Here is a 23,258-nt window from a genome sequence, read left to right on the forward strand (position 1 = left end):
GGAAAAATTTCTACACATAGAAGCTAATATTTTTTTGTTCTAGGAAATTATCTAAGCCTTTTTTAAAGCCATCTACTGTCCCTGCTGCGACCAGCTCCTGCGGTGACTATTCCATAGATTCACAGTTCTCACAGTAAAGAAGGCTTGTCGCCTCTGCAGGATGAACCTTTTTTTCTCCAGACGGAGGGAGTGCCCCCTTGTTTTTTGAGGGTGTTTTACATGGAACAGGATTTCACCATATTTTTTGTATGTGCCATTAATATATTTATATAAGTTAATCATGTCCCCCCTTAGTCGTCTTTTTTCAAGGCTAAATAGGTTTAGTTCTTTTAATCTTTCCTCATAACTTAGATTCTCCATGCCCCTAATTAGCTTTGTTGCTCTTCTTTGTATTTTTTCCAACTCCAGGGCATCCTTTCTATGAACTGGAGCCCAGAACTGGACTGCATATTCTAGATGAGGCCTCACTAATGCTTTGTAAAGTGGTAATATTACATCCCTGTCCCGTGAGTTGGTTCTGCAGCAGATATATGGATGTCTGGAAGTTCCATTTAGTCGCAGAAAATTTCTGCAACAAAATCTGCCGCGTGTGATTCCACCCTAAACCAGCAAATAGCCTTCAATGGTATTCTCAATCTTGTCTATTTTTGAAAAAAGTATATTAGGGTTAATAGAGGGAGGTCCTGCCTTCAGGACCTTCATGTATTAGCCAGAGGGGGGAGTGGATTGTCTAAGGGTCCTATTACAGGGCCTGACAAGGGAGCTTGTTTGCTCCTTTCACACGGAGCAATGATTGCTTATGTATAGGGACGAGCAATTGTTACTCGCTCGTCCCCATACATTTTCATCATGTTGGCAGCTCATCTCCCTGATTACACAGGGAGATGAGCTACCGACAATGATTATTTTTAATGCTGCATATAAGAGCAGGGCAATGATCAGGAATGAGCGTTCATATGAACACTCGTTTGCTCGTGCATTGGCCGTGTAACAGGGCCTTTACTCTTGAGGAGCCAGGATCTCTATGTGTCACATGGAGAGGCAATTTATTTCAATGGGAACTGTGTAATGCTTTATTTCCCCTACAAAGGAATTAAACACTTGTTGCCAGGCTCTTTTAAAGTTTACAGATGACAGCTTGGGGTCCCAAGAACCCCCCGAGATCAGCTTATCGTTCTAACAAGTAGGCATTGTCCAAAGAGGACAACCTTTTAAAGGGGTTAACCCACCACAACAACTTATCACATGCGCGATCGCCGCTCTGTTCATTCAGGAGACTCGGGACACCCGTTCTTTTGATCGGTAGGTGGGAGCCGCTGCAGTGAAACATATATATATACATACTGTATGTATGTATGTATGTGTGTGTGTATACATACGTACATACATACTGTACCTCTCAACCGTCCTGGATTCCGGGTGTTGTCCCGGGCGGCCGGGGGCATGCCCCGCTGTCAGGACACAGATACAGTTGAATCCAATGCTGAAGAAAGGAACAGTCAGCTCCCTGCTTCAGCATTAGTTCAGAGCGGAGGAGCAGACGTAAGCTCCTCTGCTCGCCAAGGACTCCCTGGGCACAGTGCTACTTTAAGCGTTGTGCCCGGGGAAGCCCTTGAAGTCACTGTCCATATATGTTGAAAGAAAATTAAAAAACACGGTGCCACATGGTGCAGGTCACAAATTGTACAGGTAGATCAATAAGCATGTAATGACTGCTCACCTGCTTGTGTTGTGCTGCAACAAGCACAACAATGGTGAAGACAGAATGTATGGGATGAAGCTGCAGCTGGGTTCAGTAACCGGTCACCTGGGCAGGGAAACCGCTGGATCAGAGCTTAGGTATGTGGAAAAAAAGGTGAACCTCGAATAGCCCAGGCATTTTACCTGATGAAGACGCCGGTTCGGCATAGAAACGCGTAGTCTGTTCATTAAACTTAGTTCTTTTTCATACAATTGGACTTTCTGCTTTTGGATGTTAGCAGCGCTATTTCGAGGTTCACCTTTTTTTTCCACATACCTAAGCACTGTCCATATATGGACAGTGACATCAGTGGCTCCTCTGGAGCGGAATCTCCGATGCCGACGCTCCAGGAGTAGTCCCTGATGTCACTGTCCATATATGGACAATGACATCAGGGGTTCCCTCTAGGAGCGGAATGCCCGGCCTATGCTCCTGGCTGTGGATTCCGCTCCTAAAGGGAGTACCAATGGCACTATCTACAGGGGGAGGGGGGTTAGCGCTATCTACAGGGATGGTGGTGCTATCTTCAAGGGGGGTGTGGCACTATACACATGGGCACAGTGGCACTATATAGGGGCACTATCTACAGGGGACACTGGCGCTATCTACATGGGCACTACATGGGCATTGTGGCATTATCTACGTGGGCACTGGCACTAGGATCAGCTAAGGGGGCATTATACTGTATAGGGGCAGCTATGGGGATTTATACTGTATGGTGGCAGCAGAGATGGCATTATACTGTATGGGGGAAGCTATAGGGGCATTGTACTATATGGGGCAGCTGTGGGGACATTATTCTGTATGGTGGCAGCTAAGATGGCATTATACTGTATGTGGAAGCTATAGGGGCATTATACTGTATGGGGGCATTATGCTGTATAGAGGCAGCTATAGGTGCATTATGCTGTATGGGAGCAGCTATTGGGCATTATGATCTATGGGGGAATTTGTTTAGGCATCATGCATGGGGGCATCTGTGTGGGTATTATACTGATTTGGAGAATCTGTGTGGGCATTATACTGTATGGCGGCAGCTATGCGGGCATTATACTGTATAGTGGAAGATAGAGGGCATTATACTGTGTGGGAGGCACGATGTGTGCATAATACTGTGTGGGCTGAACCGGGTGTGTATGGGCGTGATTAGAGGCGTAGCTTAAAAGGAAAAAATTGCTACGCATGCCGCATTTGTTGTCCCTCTTTGTGATACTTCGAAGCTGGGAGTTATGTATATATAGCCTATTCTGTGGATAGGTGATAAGTTGTTGTGGTGGGATAACCCCTTTAAGGAGGACTTGTACAGGCTCATGTAATTCAAGCTTAAATGGGTTTTCCACCCAATAAAAATTGATGGCCTATCCTCCGGATAGGCCATCAATAGCTGATGTGTCGGAGTCCAACTTGCTATGTAAACCTTTTGAAAGCAATTGTCAATCAGTGCGTTTTGTGCAACTTTATCATTTGTTTTTATTAAAAATTATTTTGACTTTTGAGATACAGCTGCTCTGTATTCCGTAAACAGAGCAGCTGTATGCTGTACCAGTCAGGTCCGCAGGACTCATGGGTTGAGTGTCAGCGGGTCAGGATCCACCTCTTATCCATTATATCTAAGTTCATAACTTAGATGTGATTGATTATGGGTGGACCCTGCATGTCAAACACACACAAGACCCGCTGACACTGAGCCCGTGAGTCCCGCAGACCTGACAGATGCAGGTCTTGGCGCACAATACAGCTGCTCTTTATACAGAATACAGAGCAGCTGTATCTCAAAAAGTAAAACCTTTTTTCATAAAAAACGAATTATAAAGTTGCACAAAACACACTGATTGACCTTTTTAGAAAAAATAAATTAAAAAAAATCTCTTTTGAAGGTGTACATAGCCTTTAAAGGGGTTTTCCTATAATCATTATTTATGACCTATCCACAGGATAGTTGATAAATGTCTGATCAGTGGGGGTCCGGCTGCTGGTGACCCCCACCGATCACGAGAATGGGCTTATTTTGCCGATTCTGGGAGCCCCATAGGAATGGAGCAGTAAGGCGCATGTTCAGCCACTTTCCCTGTGTCTGCCTGCTGCAGCATCTTGGTTATTTTTTTACACAGAGTGGCTGTCATTGACGTATAAGGGAAAAGCTCCCGACGTATCAGTTAAGCGTAGGCTGTGATGGAGGCCTAACAGTGGCATCTGTCGCCCATAGGCTATTGTGGTATCCGTTAAACAGACACCTATAATAGCCTATGGGTGATGAATGCCACTGTTCGACATGATCAATAATAGACTATTATGGTACCTGATTAACGGATACGTCATAAAAAGCTATTGAAAAGCCTATGCCATACAGTAGCATACCTTACCCATGGACTGGTATATGTTTTTCATAGGATTCAGTGTGTGTGTGTGTGTGTGTGTGTGTATATATATATATATGTATGTATATATTAGTACATACTTTTCTGCCAATTCTAGATGAGTTTCCTGTCTTTATAAATAGGGAACTTGAGGTTTAGTACCTTGAACACTATCCAACATTAGCGGGTAGTGATGCATGTATATTCTACAAGTATGTACACAAAGCAGATTAAAGGCTATGTACACCTTTGAAATAGAGTACGTATATATATATATATCTGTGTGTTTTGTGCAACTTTCTAAATACTTTTTATTAAAAATTATTTTTACTTTTTGAGATACAGCTGCTCTGTATTCTGTATACAGAGCAGCTGTATCTAGCACTGAATCCTGTATCTGTCAGGTCAGCGGCACTGAGGGGTTCAGTGTTAGGGTGTCCTGTGTCTCTGACATGCAGGATCGAGCTGTTACCAATCACATCTAAGTTCATAACTTAGATGTGACCGATAACAGGTGGATCCTGCGTGACGCTGACACTGAACCTGTCAGTCCCGCTGACCTGATGGATTCAGGTCTCAGCACACGATACAGCTGCTCTCTATACAGTCGTATTTAAAAAAGCAAAAATAATTTTTAATAAAAAGTGTTTAGAAAGTTGCACAAAACACACTGATAGTTTTTGTTGTTTTTTTTAAAATAAAAATGTCTATTTCAAAGATGTACATAGCCTTCAAGTATTACGCTCCCTCCTTATTATGTTATATTTAAATATAGATCATTACCAGTGCCATCTGGTGTACTGCGAACAAATGTTGGCAACATTTTAACTTTTGCAACCTCATGAGTCTTCTTCTTCAGTCCATTCTCCATCTCGATCCGCATCCTTTTCTTCACCTCCAACAACTGTTCATGGCTGAGGCTGAACTCCTCAAGTGTCTCATCGATCTGTCTCCTATGTTCAGCCAACCTGTAAGCCACTGCTGTCACCATAGCCGCTCCCTTACCACTGCCGCTCTCGGACAACAGAAATCGAACATCTGAGTCCGGGACCAATCGCCTGACTGTTTTATGTAAGCGCCTGGAATATCTGCAGAAAACACACAGAAGGAACTTTCATTTATCCTTAGCAGACCTGATGAGTACAGGATACGTTTCAGACCTAAATGACACTGTAATATTTTTTTTTATTGAGAAAGTTGCTAATGCCATACATATAAATTCATAGCATATATGAAAAGACACATCAAACTATTATATTAAAGCTAACAAATATTATACGTGAGGTAAAAAGATAATGTAATGCATTAAAGGAATATTCCAATAATACCATAATAATTGCATGTATGCCTGCGGTATATGATTCTAAAGTAAACAGCTGTATTTACACCCCCCCTTTTGTGCACCCCAAAATTTAAAGTAGGATGTCAAGAGGAGGAATCTGTTGCGGGAAGAAAGATCAAATTCCTCTATCTGCTACATCACCCATTAACTACTTACTGTGGATGCATCTTGTACAAAGATCCATCAATGCCTACTGTGGTACGCAGTCTGGGAACACCTTTATTGTCGCGAAGACGGGTTAGGATCCCACCCAGTGTAGCAGCTATCAGATTAGCAGATCGGAAGGAAACAATTGTGCAGACATGTTGCACAGCTATACAATCTTCATGAGATGGTTCCACCCCCAATCTAGTCAATATGTCTTTGGCTTTGCTTAATCCTTCTTTGCTCCTGAAAAGGAAATATAAACTTATTGAATTTATGAAATACGAACAGGTAATACACAGGACTCCTTATGAAATTTATTGTTCTAGTGAGGTATTTAAAAAAAAAACAGTTTTGTCTGGAGATTGGGCATTCAAATTCTTTCCCATGTCCCTTTCTCTTGGGCTAACCTTTCAGAAGTCTGAGGGATAGGGGGTGAAGAGAAGGGTCAGTTGGCCTGGCCCTTTGCATGTAAGATACAGTTCTTAGAAGTCCTGAGAAGGGCTGCCCAGGGTGGGTGTCAGTCATCACTTTGCATCCTGTAACCCTACTTTTTGCATATCCTGATACTCAGGGGTATGATGGGGAGAAAACTTGGAAGGTCCTGTCTTCTAATGGAACTGTGTGGCTGGAAATTGACTTTAAATAAGGACAAATAATAAGAGCCAGCAGGACACATTTCCACACATTCTACACTTCAGCAATATCTCATCAAAATTTTGCTTTCTTTGCGTCTTGGCAAGTTTCCTACACTATATATATTTAACTTACTTCTCTATGGCAGATACATGTTTGGTGTCAAATTTTCCTCTAGTTAACAGCTCTGGAGTGATTCTTCCTTCGAAAATGAGTCCTTCTTTAGCCATTTTTACCAAGATAAGTCTCACAAGTTCCCCCATGTACATTCCACTGACCATCTTTTCAAACCTGCAGGGAAAATAGAAAACGGTTTGAATTGACATTTCGAAAAGGTGTTCACTAGAGAGAGAACAATATGACGATCAATGTTTTCCCCATAAGTTATCAGTATTTACCACTGACCATCATTATCTGTTGTACACGTTACTCCGATCTCGCACTTTCATTTTTGTTTCTTTACAATACTGTTAGTTAACGTTTTTAGTAGCTATTGTATGTCTTCAACTTTCTTACCCCCATGTTATATGTTCCTGTCACTCAATCCCCCTGCTTCTCGTTCCCTGGCTTCTTCAGCTTGTGGGTGGTCCAATGCCCTCACATTTTGTGACAAGCTCGCTTCTACATGTGGGTTGACAACGCCGCTATATAGGACATTTCTAGCAGATTTGTGAACAACAGACCCTAGCCACTTCCCTAACCCTTCAATGGTAAGCCCTGTCTCCCCGATCTCTGTCCTTGCCCTCCTCTTTTGAATTGTCCCTCATTGTCACAAGCTCTTTGGACAGTCCAATAGGGCGCATGCCTGGGTGCCGTCCTATTCACTTCAATAGAGAAGTGCAGAGGTGGCCAGGCCGAGAGCTAGTGGGCATGCTTTACAAATGCTCTCTCCCGAGGACCGCAGGAGCATCTTCACAAGTGTGGCCAACGCTGCCAGACTGCGGCGGTGGCCGTAAATAATGGACACAGAGAAAATACAAAGAAGAGGACCTGGGGTGGACTGCAGTGGATAGCTAAGAATATTTTTAAATTAGGAATTTATTTAATAACGATCTTTGTGATGGAATACCCCTTTAACACACAAGTCGCTAAAAAAAGTCACACATATTACATACAGTGTTGATCTAAGGATTATTTAATAATCTGTGCATTGCTTTTCCTTTGCTGTCTCTCAAATGCAATATTTCCATTCCGCCATTTTTCACCACTTTGTACATGCTAACAGTGCGGTAAATGGCAGCATAAAGCTGGCCATACATATGAGCTTTAGGGTATGTTCACACGCAGTGTTTTCAGGCGTAATTCGGGCATTTTTCCGCCTCAAATTATGCCTGAAAAAATGGCTCCATTACGCCTCCAAACATCTGCCCATTGCTTGCAATGGGTTTTACAGTGTTCTGTTCCCACGAGGTGTAATTTTACGGCGCATAAAAAGACGCCCGCGAAAAAGAAGTGCATGTCACTTCTTGGGACGTTTTTGGAGCCGTTTTTCATTGACTCTATTGAAAAACAGCTCCAATAACGGCCGTTAAAATACGCCGCGAAAAATGCGAGTTGCTACAAAAACGTCTGAAAATCCGGAGCTGTTTTCAGGCGAAAACAGCTCCGTATTTTCAGACGTTTTTGGTCACTGCTTGTGAATATACCCTTAAACTGAATGTCATATTGTCCCCTATTATGTAATAAAGAGCAGGTTTAGTTAGATATCTGCTCTGTGTGACCCATATAATGTAGTGTAGACAGGCAATCTTATAGACATGGTTTTGCTGATGTTGTGACACTAGCTTAAAAAATATTTCCTACCAAAAAGTTTAAACATGGAAGCAGTAAGCACTTGTATGTTAGGACAGCTAAAATATTATTTCTTCATGATCCCAGATTGGGGAAATTATAAATTTTAGTTAAACATTGACTGTAGTATATGGCACTTATGAGCCTCCAGGTCTAGGATCAACACTAACCGAGTAGGTCACTTAGATGTATTGTCTGCCATGCTGAAAATTGTTGAGAGTTCGTACAATACTGAGTCGATTGACTGAAATTAGCCTTAACCTTTCTCAGACCACTTAGGATACTGTTTATATAGTAGTTTTTAAGTACACCATCAAAGTAAATGTAGCTCATTCTACTGGCATGCAAATCTAAAAGTAAATTTGGGGTTTTAGTGTGAACTGTTCTTCATCTTTTGAAGTTACTTACAGCTGTTTTCCTGGATTCAGGGAACCTCTGTCAATCTCTCGATCAAATTCGGTCCTAATGTCTTCCAGAGATCCATCATCCCCAAAAGCTCCCCATTCAGTATTAATGCACATTCTCCCCTCATCTCCTTCTACTAAATCAATATGCCTCAACTCCTCCATGTAGCAGGCATTAGTTCCAGTACCTTAGAAGACAAATCACAGTAAGTCAATTGCCATATTATCCGTAATTAGAATCCTATACACACATAATTGTCTCATGTTACCTATGATTATGCCAACTTCACAGCGCTGATCATCAAACCCACAAGTCATCATAGTTCCAACAGTGTCATTCACAACAGCCATAATGTCTGCATCATAGTCCTATAGAACAAGAACAAGTACATCATATATTTCTAATAAAACTTAATAAGCACACTAAAATTATATTCGACAATTGTAAAATCCTTTAATTGGGGATAAGCCATGTATAATGAATGCATCCTTCATTCACAGACTAAAGGGGGTTTTACACTGGACGATTATCAGGCAGACGAGCGTTCATATAACGCTCGTTGACGATAATTGCCCTGTGTAAACAGGGGAACGATTAGCAAATCAACGAGCAAACGCTCAATCATCTGCTGATCGTATTGTTTTAAAAAAGTAAAAGATTATCGTTTATTGATTATTGTAAACAGGGAGACGCGCTGCCGACATGATGATAATGTATGAGGACGAGCGATCGGAGTAACGACAGCTCGTCCCCATCCATAGCTCCGTGTGACTGGAGCAAACGAGCGCCGATCAACGATGTCTCGTTGATCGGCGCTCGCTTCACCAACCGTTTATCGTCCGGTGTAAAAGGGCCTTAAATCGCTCAAATTGGCATCTGGCTTCAATTCATACAATTATTGCATACAAGATCAGCATAACTTTTTACCACAGATTCATGTATGGTAATAATTGTACAGAATGTTCCTCAGCTGGGACCATCTGTACCTAGAAAATGAGAACTCCAGAAAACGACGCATAGGTTATACTGATGGATACAAGGCAAGGTGGATAGTTCTCCATTTAAATATATTTGTCACAGTAAATAGAATTCTGCTCAAAATCAAAACTCACCCCTCGTTTCTTGATGGCCTTGTTCAGTAATTTAACCACATCCATCCCCTCAACTCCACTTGCCTTGAATCGCTTAGTCCATGTGAGCAAAACACCCTGTGGGGAAAAAAAATAGTGAAATAAACAAATAGGAAAAAAAATATATTCCTACCTAATTGCTGAAAAAAAACTAAACATCTTGCAATTTCTGTGCTGATCCCAACAAAAAAATCTTGTCAGCTACTATAGAAAGATAATCATTATGATTCAGCTAAGGGGATTTTACACTAGACGATTATCGGGCAGACGAGTGTTTATAGAACGCTCGTTGCCGATAATTGCCCTGTGTAAACAGGGGAGCGATCCACAGATGAATGAGCAAACGCTCGATCATCTGCTGGTCGTATCGTTTTACAAAAGTGAAATATTATCGTTGTCGGCAGCACATCTCTCTGTGTAAACAGAGACACGTGCTGCCGACATGATGATAATGTATGAGGACGAGCGATCGGAGTAACGACCGCTCGTCCGCATCCATAGCTCCGTGTGACAGGAGCAAACGAGCGCTGATCAACGATGTCTCGTTAATCAGCGGTCGCTGCACCGGCCGCTTATCAGCCAGTGTAAAGGGGCCTTTAAACTAGACAAGCAATTTAGCAATGGCCGCCTGTCAGGGGGGTATCTATTGAGCCTGGATTCCGGTGCCGGAATGAACCCAAAGGCCTTTTTGCTATGTAAGAGTACAAAAGTGGTTTAAATGGCATGTGACAATTGAACGGGAGCCCTGGTCTGAATTTAAATTGATGCCCCGGATCTTCAGGCTACACCCTTTCCAGACATCGTGTAAGAATTACTCACTAGTCATATTTGGATTATGTTACCTCATCTAATTTTGACTGGGCGCATGGGAAGGAGAAGGTGAATCCAACAGGTAATTTCTTGTCTTTGATCTGCTTCTTTTCCATGAAATCTCCAAGGCATTCCGCAACATGATCAAAAAGCTAATGGGAAGGAATTGTAAAAGAAATTATTCTAGTGTATAAAAGATGAGATGCCTATTTCCAAATTATTAGCTAATAATGCGTTCTAATGATCAATTATACTGACGCTGTGATATTGATGTTCAGATGCTTTGGTGTTTGGTCATTTGCCCGACGTCCAATTCAATACAAACATCATTTGCTGATGATCAAACAATAGTACAATAAGGTTTAATAGCGTAATATTCATCTGCGAACACCCTACAAGCAAAGATATATTGGTACAAAGAAAGGTAGAAAAAAGAACGTTTTGGACCAATATAACCTATAATAATTTCCCTGACCACTAAATTGTAGTTGGCCATGTCTATGGTCATCTTAAGACATTTAAAGGACACCCTAATTCAAGAGTGATTCATGAGGTTAAGTTGTGATGCCCTCCGCCCCCCCCCAAAAATAATTGGCCCAATAACAGTGCCACGCTGCGTCAAAATCACACTGCCATAAAATGCTCAAATAAAAATGTAGTAACGTGTCCAAACAGGTAGTCTCAGACACATTTGGATCCACCAGGAAGTTCTATAACAATTTCTATAATATTAGTGTGCTGGGGAACTCACATAGTTGATATGTGGGATTTCATGTGCAGCTGAGATGACACTTACAAAGATGGGGAAGAGGGTTGGAAAAGCTAAATGTCTTGGTTCCTATGGCCTTTAAATAGGTTGTTCGGTATTAGAAAAGGGAGTCAGTATCGCGTCTGTCTATAGGCTATGTCTGGTATTGCAGTTCAGCCCTATTCACTTGAATGAGGATGAATTGGAATATTGCAATTCCAGACACAGCCCATGGAAAGATGTGGATCGGTTTCTGAAAAAAAAAAAAAAAAAGAAGATGCTTTATACTATTCCAGAAAACCCTTTTAACCCAAGGATACGGAAGACAGGAGTGATTACCAGACCGTTTATAGAGCTAAATGAGGCCACTAAATGTTGGCGGCACCAGTTATATAAGATGGAAAGACAATAATTAACAACAACAATTGAACTAGATTTTCTTTTCTGGAACAGCCGAAGATGCGACAAACTTATTAAGAGGCATGCACCTTTTAATAAATAAATTGCATCTTACTCCATGCTCATTCCTTCTTAGAGTGGGGAATAAAACACCCTCCTGAGTAAATCTACCCCCACTAAGTGCATGCTATTGTTTCTTAGTAATTAGTAAAACAATTCTACAATGTATTCTTCATTTCATTTCCCTATTGCCTAAGAAAAATTCACATGGGTCAACGCAGGTGGTCAATATTTCTCTTCATACAAGCAATATTTATGGTGAAAATCATATGGATCAAGTGAAATGTATTTTCTTGTTTGGCCTTTCTTAATGTACTACTGAAATGCTCCTTGGCTTGGGCCACATTCCCCATGTATGTCCATCTTAAGAACATTCCAGTTCAGCTATTGTCCAGGATGAATGTAGCAGATGCAGAAAGATTTATTATAGTAACAAATAAACACAAAGGTTAATTGTATTGGTCATTTCTTTTCTAAGGTTTTGTTTCTTAAATATTCTTAAGGAACCCCAACATCTCCATATTGATCATCCTGACCAGACGTAATAACACATTGTTTTTTAGATCTAAGCTCCCTTTACACCAAGCATCCCATAACATCTGTTACGTGATGTCTCAACATTCATGAAAACAGTAAAATGAGAAAGTTGGGGAAGTACAATAAAGACTAAAAATTTTTACATGTAAAGTAAAGCCCTTACAGTCAAAAACCATAAACCATAGCAAATACCGCAAAAGCCACAAGACAATAATTGTGCAGAATGAGAAAACAGGGTGCAGTTGCAGTTTAGTCCCATTTAAGTAAATGGGGGCTGAGCTGGAGTACGAGATGCAAGGAGGGAGGTGTCAATTTAAAAAAAAAAATAAATTAAGCATACAGTGGAATTAGATTCTTTTTTAATCGCTATGACAAGAAACTAATTATTGATTGGATTGTCTTGGATCTGACAGTCTAAACCAGGTAATAGCAGGACTCTTCCATCAAGTCCAGGACAATATTATACATATTGTCGATTTGAAGAGTATGCATATTCAGGGCTACAAGGAAGTTAATTTTTTTTCAGGTTGCCTGCAAGACCATCAACAGCATCTAATGCATTGTCTATTGACTGACTGCAGCAAGTAGTCTGGAGATCACTGATAGACTTCAGGCCGTAGGCTAGTGCTAGTATGCATAGTAGCTGCTATGGGGCCTAAAAGCTAAAGAAACCCATCCCCACTGTTAAAGTAGCCTCAAAGGTTAGATGCAGTTATGCAGGGGGATAGAGAAATTCAATCTGAAGTAGAATTGGGGAGGAAGGCGATTGGCAATGGATTATTGAATGCGGAGCCCTGAAAAGCCAAGTAATAGAGAGAAGGACATAATAGGCACAGTAGAGACCAACATAATCAGAAGCTTTAAATTTTGTAAACTCATTTGCTGATGATGGTGATTATAATAGAGTGGCCCCCCATTTTACATTCTGCTACAGGGCCCTGTGGTTACTTGTTAAGTCTTGCTACAGGCTGTCAAAAACAGGAGACCTTTGTCTGCTAACCGATTCACAGCTAAATTGAATGATCAAGATATTAACACTACAGTGAAGGAAATAAGTATTTGATCCCTTGCTGATTTTGTAAGTTTGGCCACTGTCAAAGACATGAACAGTCTAGAATTTTTAGGCTAGGTTAATTTTACCAGTGAGAGATAGATTATATATTAAAAAAAAAGAAAAATCACATTTTCAAAATTATATATATTTATTTGCATTGTGCACAGAGAAATAAGTATTTGATCCCCTACCAACCATTAAGAGTTCAGCCTCCTCCAGAGCAGTTACACGCTCCAAATCAACTTGGTGCCTGCATTAAAGACAGCTGTCTTACATGGTCACCTGTATAAAAGACTCCTGTCCACAGACTCAATTAATCAGTCTGACTCTAACCTCTACAACATGGGCAAGACCAAAGAGCTTTCTAAGGATGTCACGGACAAGATCATGGACCTGCACGAGGCTGGAATGGGCTACAAAACCATAAGTAAGACGCTGGGTGAGAAGGAGACAACTGTTGGTGCAATAGTAAGAAAATGGAAGACAAACAAAATGACTGTCAATCGACATCGATCTGGGGCTCCATGCAAAATCTCACCTCGTGGGGTATCCTTGATCCTGAGGAAGGTGAGAGCTCAGCCGAAAACTACACGGGGGGAACTTGTTAATGATCTCAAGGCAGCTGGGACCACAGTCACCAAGAAAACCATTGGTAACACATTACGCCGTAATGGATTAAAATCCTGCAGTGCCCGCAAGGTCCCCCTGCTCAAGAAGGCACATGTACAGGCCCGTCTGAAGTTTGCAAATGAACATCTGGATGATTCTGAGAGTGATTGGGAGAAGGTGCTGTGGTCAGATGAGACTAAAATTGAGCTCTTTGGCATTAACTCAACTTGCCGTGTTTGGAGGAACAGAAATGCTGCCTATGACCCAAAGAACACCGTCCCCACTGTCAAGCATGGAGGTGGAAACATTATGTTTTGGGGGTGTTTCTCTGCTAAGGGCACAGGACTACTTCACCGCATCAATGGGAGAATGGATGGAGCCATGTACCGTCAAATCCTGAGTGACAACCTCCTTCCCTCCACCAGGACATTAAAAATGGCTCGCGGCTGGGTCTTCCAGCACGACAATGACCCGAAACATACAGCCAAGGCAACAAAGGAGTGGCTCAAAAAGAAACACATTAAGGTCATGGAGTGGCCTAGCCAGTCTCCAGACCTTAATCCCATCGAAAACTTATGGAGGGAGCTGAAGATCCGAGTTGCCAAGCGACAGCCTTGAAATCTTAATGATTTACAGATGATCTGCAAAGAGGAGTGGTCCAAAATTCCATCTAACATGTGTGCAAACCTCATCATCAACTACAAAAACCGTCTGACTGCTGTGCTTGCCAACAAGGGTTTTGCCACCAAGTATTAAGTCTTGTTTGCCAAAGGGATCAAATACTTATTTCTCTGTGCACAATGCAAATAAATATATATAATTTTGACAATGTGATTTTCTGTTTTTTTTTTAAAAATATAATCTATCTCTCACTGGTACAATTAACCTAGCCTAAAAATTCTAGACTGTTCATGTCTTTGACAGTGGGCAAACTTACAAAATCAGCAAGGGATCAAATACTTATTTCCTTCACTGTATATATCAGGACACTTAAAGGGGTTTTCCCATTATGTACATTTATGACATATCCACAGGATATGTCATAAATGTCAGATAGGACCCACCTCTGGGACCGTCACCTATCTCTGTTCTATCACGCTCTAGTTCTGCTGATGCGTGTGATTCCCAACCATGAAGAAGAAAACAGCGTAGCTTGCTTAGCTACGCTGCTTCCGTTACACTGTTTTCGTCATGGTCGGGAATTACTCACTTCAGCCGGAACAGAGAGCGGTAGAACAGGGTTTAGGGGACCCCATTCTAGAGATAGGTGGGACCTGCATCTATCTGACATTTATGACATATCTTCTGGATATGTCATACATGTCCCTGATAGTAAAACCCCTTTAAGCCATTCCAAGTATATTTGATATATCCAAGTATATTAGTTGCAGATTCAACAGACGTAATATCTACATTTGAACTATTTTCAAGCTAGTAGTTCTGCAAACACTACCAAGAAAAGTAATTATGACAAGACAATGGTGGAACCTAAATGTTCACTAAACCAACAACAACAACAACCATGTGCAACACTAACAGGATGGAAATAAAATGGCTCATTCTTTGTCTCTGGCTGCTTGCTCTTTCAATTAAATGCATTACTTCTATGTGACGTCCTCATTCCCCAGGCAAGCTGATAAAAGGAAAAAGTAAGCAAATATATCTAAATGCCCTTTTACACGGGCCAATTATCAGGCAAACGAGCATTCACAGAATGCTGGTTCCCGATCACTGCCCTGTATACAGGGCAACAGTCAGCCGATTGTATATTTTTCCAGCTGAAAATATTATAGTTGTTGGCACCACATCTCCCTGTGGAAACAGGGAGACGTGCTGCCGACATTATAGAAATGTATGAGGATGAGCGATCATATTAACGAGCTCTAGTCGCCATACATAGCTCCTTGCGACAGGAGCAAACGAGCGCCGATCAACGAGCTGTCTCGTTGATCAGTTCTCGTTGTTACAGCTAAAATGGGACAGTATAAAATATGTCGGGCCGTGTAAGAGGACCTTAAGTAGCATCAGGATATAGCCCTCAAATTTATTATTTTTAAAATAAATTTAGGTATACTAGGACAGAGAGTAACCCTACCCAGAGCTGAGATTCATCTATTGTCTAAACAAGAAATGACACATTCCTTTTAAGTGAGTTATTTGTCATACAAACACAAGGGATTTAAATATGTTAATAATTACTATTATTATTATTTTTAATATTGAATTTGCCATTAACTACTATGGGAGTTACGGAACGGCGTTTTCTTGTTCATGGTCAGGAATCACACACTTCAGCCGGAACAGAGAGTGGTAGAACGGGGTTTAGGGGGCCTCTGGGTAGGGAATATTTTTGGATGTTTTTCTCCATAGGCTTCTCTATAGAACTTTAAAAAACGGCAGTAAAAAAAGTACAAAATAACACTAAATAAAAAAATCCATCAAGAACGCATGTAACAACGCCATAAAATATTCATAACATTTAAAATATGTTTGTGTTTTTACGTGTATTTTTTTTTTTAATACAGCTTAAAACACCAGACAAAAACCATGTGTGATTACATGGTCGGGAGTTACATAAACAGCGTATCTCGCTGAACTACGCTGTTTTCATAACTCCCATAGAACTGAACAGTAGTTACGGAAACCGCGTAACTCTAATGCTACATTGCTTCCGTAACTGCCATTCACCACTATGGGAGTTACGGAAACAGTGTAGCTCAGCGAGATACGCTGTTTATGTAACTCCCGACCATGTAATCAGTAAGAGGCTGGGAGGCAGCATGAGCACAAAAAGCTAGAACAGGGTTTAGGGGGCTCCGTTCTAGAGATAGATGCGGGTCCCACCTCTGGGAACTCCACCTATCTGACATTTATGACATATCCTGTGGATATAATCCAAAAAATAAAGTATTTGAAGCAGCACAAATCCCGATATCAGGAACCGCGTCACGCTGTAAAATCAGACAAACCCAGTCTGACGTAATGTAATCCTCAGAGGCTTGAGAAAGACCCTCCACTTGTCACGGGTTGAAACGTTGCCATTTTTTACTGGATGTTTGACCAATAATAGAATATATTAAGGAGACGTGCGCTGCTGTTCAATCATGCATTTTCTGGGGATATCCTGTGGATATATCGTAAATGTCTTTGATGGGAAAACCCCTTTAATGGTTGTCATAAGACCAAGTCTTAGATTTGCGGGTATTTTTTTTTTTTCTTACTTTGGGAAAGAAACTTTCCTCATACATTCAAAACTCTACAAAACTCATACCCGTGTTCCGGTGCCATGAACAATGTCCTCCGGCGTATCATAGATTTCACTTTCCATCTGAACCGTCTGCTTCTTTTCATGTGACACCTTCACACGCAGAATACGGAAATATGATCCACCAAGATCCAGTGCAATGAAATCTCCCTTTTCTGTTTAACAAGACAAAAATTGTGAATATCTTTAGCTGATCATGGCTACACATTCTCCGATAGGAGCGCTGCTTCCTATAATTACAGACATTTTACAGCACATGTATCACAAAGTAAACACTATAACAGATGTCCCATTGTCAAGCTTGAGTGAATCCAGAGCTGCACTTTAACTAAACGCTGGATAATTCAACATGTACATAAAAAATGGTTAGTGCGCAGTTAATGTGGTGAAAGTTATCTGATGTTAAGTGCAATAAAATTAAGCAATGCAAACAGTAAACTCATCCTGCTAGAACAATAGGGATCATAAACAGTACAAAGCATAAAACATCAGCTATTAATACCTATACAAGTACCATGAAAATGTATGTAGGCTTTTTTCCATCAGAGAGCATATTCTTTTATGGTCATGCCACTTCCTATCTACATACTGTAGCTAGCACACGGGTGTAACTCGAAATCATAGGGCTCTATAAATGAGTGCCCACCTGCCTTGCCCACTGCTGACAATTGACTCGGTTCCAATTATACCGTAATTTGTATTGACTTTGATGACAGACACCATAACTGGAGTCTATTTTAACTTCAAGAGCAAGCAAAGGAATGAAGGGAGTTCTTAACCCATGAAGCAAGGTAGGGAAGAAGGTGGCGGAATCTTTTCTGGGATACTTGTATTTCTTTCTATGCTGGGGGATGCATAAGTTCCTCCATGGGTTTAGTCCCTAGTAATAATCCTTTTAGCAGTTCTGTCTGTTATCCAAGATATCCATGAAAGAACTATCCAAAACCACATTAATGCCTTCAAGTGGTGGAGGTCTTGGCAGGTCTATGGAAATCACATGAAAGGGACCTACAGTTCTGTTGGACTGAGAGCATTACCTAATTGAGGCTCCTTTGTCTCAGTCTATGGGTGGTTGTTACCTTATATCCCCACTGAAGGATTAGATACGTGTAATTTATAATCATTCTGTCTTTACTGTAATGGAAATCGACACTCAACGTAGTAACTTTCTGGTGAGTTTATGGTGTGCTTGTGCTCTTTCATAGCATTTTTTGTCTTTGAATGGTTATAAATGTAATATCAGTCATCACTATTTCAGACTAGCGACATCCAAATAGCTTTATGGACAACGACTGAATATCTGTTGTAATGGCTAATGTTGCAAGAAGTGGAATAGACAACTGGGGCATCTAATCCCTCTTGGTGTTGCTCAGTGGCCGACTCGTATAATAACTAAAAAATGGGGCATACTATTTTCTGTCCCTCTCCGATCAGAACTTTTGGGGCTGTTTAGTGGGTGGATCTGGCCTAATGTCATCCTGCAATCTTCCCCTGGCATCCCCATAAATATGCACTCTTAGATTGACAAAGAATGTATGTTTATTTCAATAGGGAAAAGGAATAAGTTACCCCCAGACACCTCTGTCAGTGACATATCTGATGGGGAACAGTGGATCCAGCATTTGGAAAACATTGCCGTAATCCTCTTTCACCCCAATGCCAGTTAAGGTGCGAGACCGCTCGTTGAACAGCGCTCATTTGCTCCTTTCACACGAGCTGGTATAGGGACGTGGGATTGTTAATCCTATCGCTCGTCCCCATACATTTTCTATCATGTCGGCGCACATCTCCCTGATTACACGGGGAGATATGCTGTCAACAAAGATAAAAGTTTTGGCATTTAAAACTATGCAATCAACCGATAAACAGGCAATTTCTCGTTGATCGGCTGATCGCTGCCCCTGTTTACAGTGGGCAATTATTGGGAAGGAGCGTTCAGTGAACGCTCGTTTTCCCGATAATTGGCCAGTGTAAAAGGGCCATAATTCTGCCCCATGCATATTAGATAGTCGTTCAATCCTGTTGAAATCTGAAGGTTTTTACCAGCATTTATCATTAGGCTAGGTTCACGCACGCTTTGTGTTTTCAAATGTCTTTTTTTTATTTTGTGGAATGTTTCTTTGCTTTACAAATGATCTGAAAAAGACTGGAAAAGTGATAACATAATTAGATTCAGTTTTTCAATAGATTTTCCAATCTATCTGAGAAAAAAAAAAGATCAAAACGGTTGTGATCATCTTGTTCTGACTGAGCTCTGGAATCTGATCATTTGCAGATACCAGGGAATGCCTATTAAATAATTTATTCCCAAAATCTCGATGGCAGCCGTCGCTATCTCACATACACATGCTGTAATTATCCTGTAATGGCAATGGCAAGATAGTAAGAAGCACATTGCATTTTAGAACAAGCGCTAGTTTTCTGATATTTATACTCCATAATCAACGTATGGCTGAATTACTGAAGATGATGAGGGTGGTGTCAATGGTCAGGTGCCATAGCTTCTCCCACGTTGTTTCAAGAATCTTATCCAGACACCACATATACAGTTTAGGGAGAGGAAACCGTATACCGGTGGTAGTTCATCAGAGTGAAGCTAGGGCTATGTACATTACTACTGTATCTGGAACTTTTAACATTTAGAAGACCCACCTGGAATGAAACCTGACCGTAGACCAAGGGAAAGCTCAGGTATGGTGAGACATATATCATTAGTCAGATGGTGACACAGCCGCAATGTGTGACAATATATTCATTATCACTCCAAAACTGGATATAAATGGTGCAATTATAAATGATTGTTACTTTGGGTGAAATAGTTGCACTGTGTATGTTTATGACCGGTAAAAGACTAGGAGAATCCCCAGGTCCACATGACAAGAATATACCTTACCCTGCTGTGGTGCCGCCTAGCTATAGGGGTGCAGAGGTTACACCTGCACCCGGGCCTTGATGTCTGTGGGGGCCCTCGGTCTCACAATATTAAACGGGTAGTTCAGAGCTGTGATGGCATATTATATTATTACACTATAGTGCAGTGATACTAGACGGAAAAATAACTCCTATACATTGAAAGAGATGGTTAGGGGCTGGTAAAGGTCTTCCATCAACACTCAGGAGCTTCAAGATACAACTTGCCCAAGGTCTCGAAGGCTGATCTATACAAGGTCAATCACTGCACAGAAAGCTATGCAAATGAGAGGACCATTGGTGGGGATTTGCAAGTAAAAAAAAAATGCACTGGCATACAAATACAAACATCACCAAGGTCATAGGTTAAAGCTAACAGGGTGCTTGTGAAAAGAGACAACTGGGTGCCCAACAGCAAGAGAATTATATGGTGAACAAGATTTGTAAAGGCAGAGAGAGTGATGCAGCCAGGATGTTACGTACCATGATCCTATGGGCAAAACATATGCTAAAAGACTGTCCTTTTGAGTTTACGTCCGGATACCATTTTTTCTTTTGCTGTGAAAATGTATGCCTCAACTATAGCCATAAACATGGTGTAAGAGGAGCCCAATATGGCTGCCAAAAAATATTCATTGTGATCAATGCATAATGTATAGTTGTAACAAAGATGTATAATTTATGCCAAGACTTGCACCCATAAATCACTTAAAAGTGCAAAAATACAAATGTAACCTATAACAAAGGAGAGAAGAAGATCAGGTGCCACAGACAGACCTTCAATCTGAACCATGCTGTCCTTCTCATTTTGTTAGCGCCCTGTATTTTTAACCAGCCTGCTGCTCAGCTGTCATTGCCTCCAGACTAAATATAGGAATACAAGAAACCAGAGACACATACAACACTGGCCAGTAATGCCGTCTTCAAAATGTCACAGAGTAAATATCATCAAACTGCTCAAATTAGAAAACCACCCGAACAGGTTAAAACGTCTACATAGCTTTGTCTTACGACATAACTCCAAGAGTACGGTCTGTTTTTTTGCAATAGAAACGGACGGCTATTAGTTATGGGATTATTAGGCATTATAAGAACTGGAATGGCAGGAATGTTGTCCCATTATTCCCAAAACTTTTACAGTATATAGATATATAAAAAGAAAACGGTTAAAAACAAGTTTTTGGGAAGTAAAGCGAATTTAACACAACACACTTTTATGGCATATCAACTGTATATATCATAAAAGTCTGAACAGTTGGAATCCCTTGGTTGGATTTTAACTGATCCTAAGAATTGGGAACAAGCGGCTGTACATGCATCATCACTCTCCATTCAAAGTCCATCTTCACGGAGACATTTAAAGTGCTAGCATTTAGTTCTTGGCACGTGTTGCGAGTGGCAATGTCAGGTGTTTCTGTATCTTCCATAGAGAGTGATCAAGCTTGGAGAATGATCAAGTAGCTACTGCCGCAGCCACTTCACTTCCAACAACAGGGACCAGGTAAACCTATTCACGGGATCAGTGGAGGTGGTTGGACCCTCACCGATCAAACGCTTGTCCTATGCAGTAGTTCTTGCCACAAATATTACATTCCTTTTTTATAATGGAAAAGATAATGCTCACTGCTCAAGACTCACCAGCTAAGTTCATGAGACATTGTAAGAGTTAAATATTGGAGACTGAAGACATTTGAATGTTTTACTGACCACCTGTAATAGTAAGATGTCTGTCTGTTTGTTTATGACCTTCCTATGGACTTCTACGCTAAAAGGTATCTGCTCAAAGGTGAAGATCCCAGTGGTCTTCAAAACCCTTTTAATCCTAATGTACATGGGCACCTGCTGAGATAAATCAGGTCTCATCCTGCTCTCATATCTAAAGTTGGCCATATGCATTAGATTAACAATCTGATGTGTATAGAGGCAGACCGATTGTCCCCGACGTCTACCGTTGGGTGGAGCAAAGATTGGGCATGTTGGGGCACCATAATTGGGGGAAAGTGAAAAGAAGTGGCATTTTGAAAGAAAAAGTGGAGGGATTGTGAATGGTAACCCATCAGTTTCCAGCAACCATTTTCCTTGTGCAGGTTTGGAAAGGACAGTAGTGATATGATTGCTCATATAAACTACACAGACGAGTCACATTATTATGACCCCCTCCTACTTTCGACGTAAGCAGCGCATAGCCCTTGAAGGAAGTGATGTGTAGGGGGCTGGCTTGGTGGGTATATAAGGTGTGCGATAGGCTGTCTGAACACACATCACTCGTTGTTGCCATGAGTAAAAGAGGCGATTATCAGAGTTGCAAAAAGGGATGATTATTGGCTTTCGGGTCAAGGGTGTTAGTATTTCTCAAACAGCGCAGTTTGTGAACGGTTGGCGTGCTGCTGTGGTGACAGTGTATCGTGAGTGGACAAATGGCACCATTGTGAATAACCGACGTGGAAACTGCGGAGCACCACGTGCCATTGATGTGAGAGGTGAACGTCTGATACAAAGGTGCATGAAGGCCGAATGACACGCTACAGTGGAGCAGCTCACTGTGAAAATCAACCTGGGGGCTAACAGATGTGTGTCTAAAACAGCAGCTCTTTTATTGTAACGAAAGTAAAGGCTTGAATAAAATAATTTGCTGGGCATCATCTTGTGATCTCACATGATATTGCATTGCTACCAGAGTGATGAGATGAACCCAGAGGACTGGAATCGTGCCGAGGATAGGAAGGTTACACATATTGGGGAAGATATAATATTTTTGTTGCGTCAGAATTCTGGTCTGTTGCACCTTTTATTTTATTTTTGTGCAAATCAATTTAGACAAATTATTATTGACTTATGCCATAAAAAAAACTGATGTTTGCATCTCAATAGACGCTTTTCAAAAGGGGGCATGACTTGGTGGAAAGGTGGCGTGGCTTAAAATGCACAGATGTGTGCCAAAATTTTGGTGCAAAAAAAACGATGTAAACTAAGCCAACCAAGAGGTGTATAGGGAAAGGAAAAGTGTCTAACATGTCTAACAAGATTCGCCAAATTTATCATACAGCATGTGCCCTTTGATAAATTTGGCACATCTTCTGGCTGCCTGGTTCTAGTTCACGCTGTGTAAATATTAGACAGCATTAAGACACTTTTCCATGGGCCAATGATTGGGCGAACGAGTGCTCGTCCAAAGGTATGTAAACACGGCAGCCGTCGGCTGACGAATGTCCATCAGCTAATCGCATCTTGATGGTTGCTTGATGGCAGCACATCGCCCCATGTAAACAGGGGATATGATCCAGACAAGATGCAAATGTATGGGGATAAATTATCGTGTT

General features: G+C 41.2%; 1 protein-coding gene across 1 annotated transcript in view; it reads right to left on the reverse strand.

Moving 5' to 3' along the window:
- The window catches only part of HK1 (hexokinase 1), a 46,368-nt gene that overhangs the window by 10,925 nt on the left and 12,185 nt on the right, over nucleotides 1–23,258 (reverse strand). The window contains exons 3-10 of the mRNA XM_075841449.1: nucleotides 17,035–17,183; nucleotides 10,389–10,508; nucleotides 9,529–9,624; nucleotides 8,685–8,784; nucleotides 8,420–8,603; nucleotides 6,356–6,511; nucleotides 5,597–5,830; nucleotides 4,882–5,186 (exon numbers count right to left, since the gene is read on the reverse strand). Coding sequence (XP_075697564.1) covers nucleotides 4,882–5,186; nucleotides 5,597–5,830; nucleotides 6,356–6,511; nucleotides 8,420–8,603; nucleotides 8,685–8,784; nucleotides 9,529–9,624; nucleotides 10,389–10,508; nucleotides 17,035–17,183 — 1,344 coding nt within the window. The remainder of the gene's footprint in view (nucleotides 1–4,881; nucleotides 5,187–5,596; nucleotides 5,831–6,355; nucleotides 6,512–8,419; nucleotides 8,604–8,684; nucleotides 8,785–9,528; nucleotides 9,625–10,388; nucleotides 10,509–17,034; nucleotides 17,184–23,258) is intronic.

This window comes from Rhinoderma darwinii, chromosome 11 (genome assembly GCF_050947455.1).
Source record: "Rhinoderma darwinii isolate aRhiDar2 chromosome 11, aRhiDar2.hap1, whole genome shotgun sequence".
NCBI lineage: Eukaryota > Metazoa > Chordata > Amphibia > Anura > Rhinodermatidae > Rhinoderma > Rhinoderma darwinii.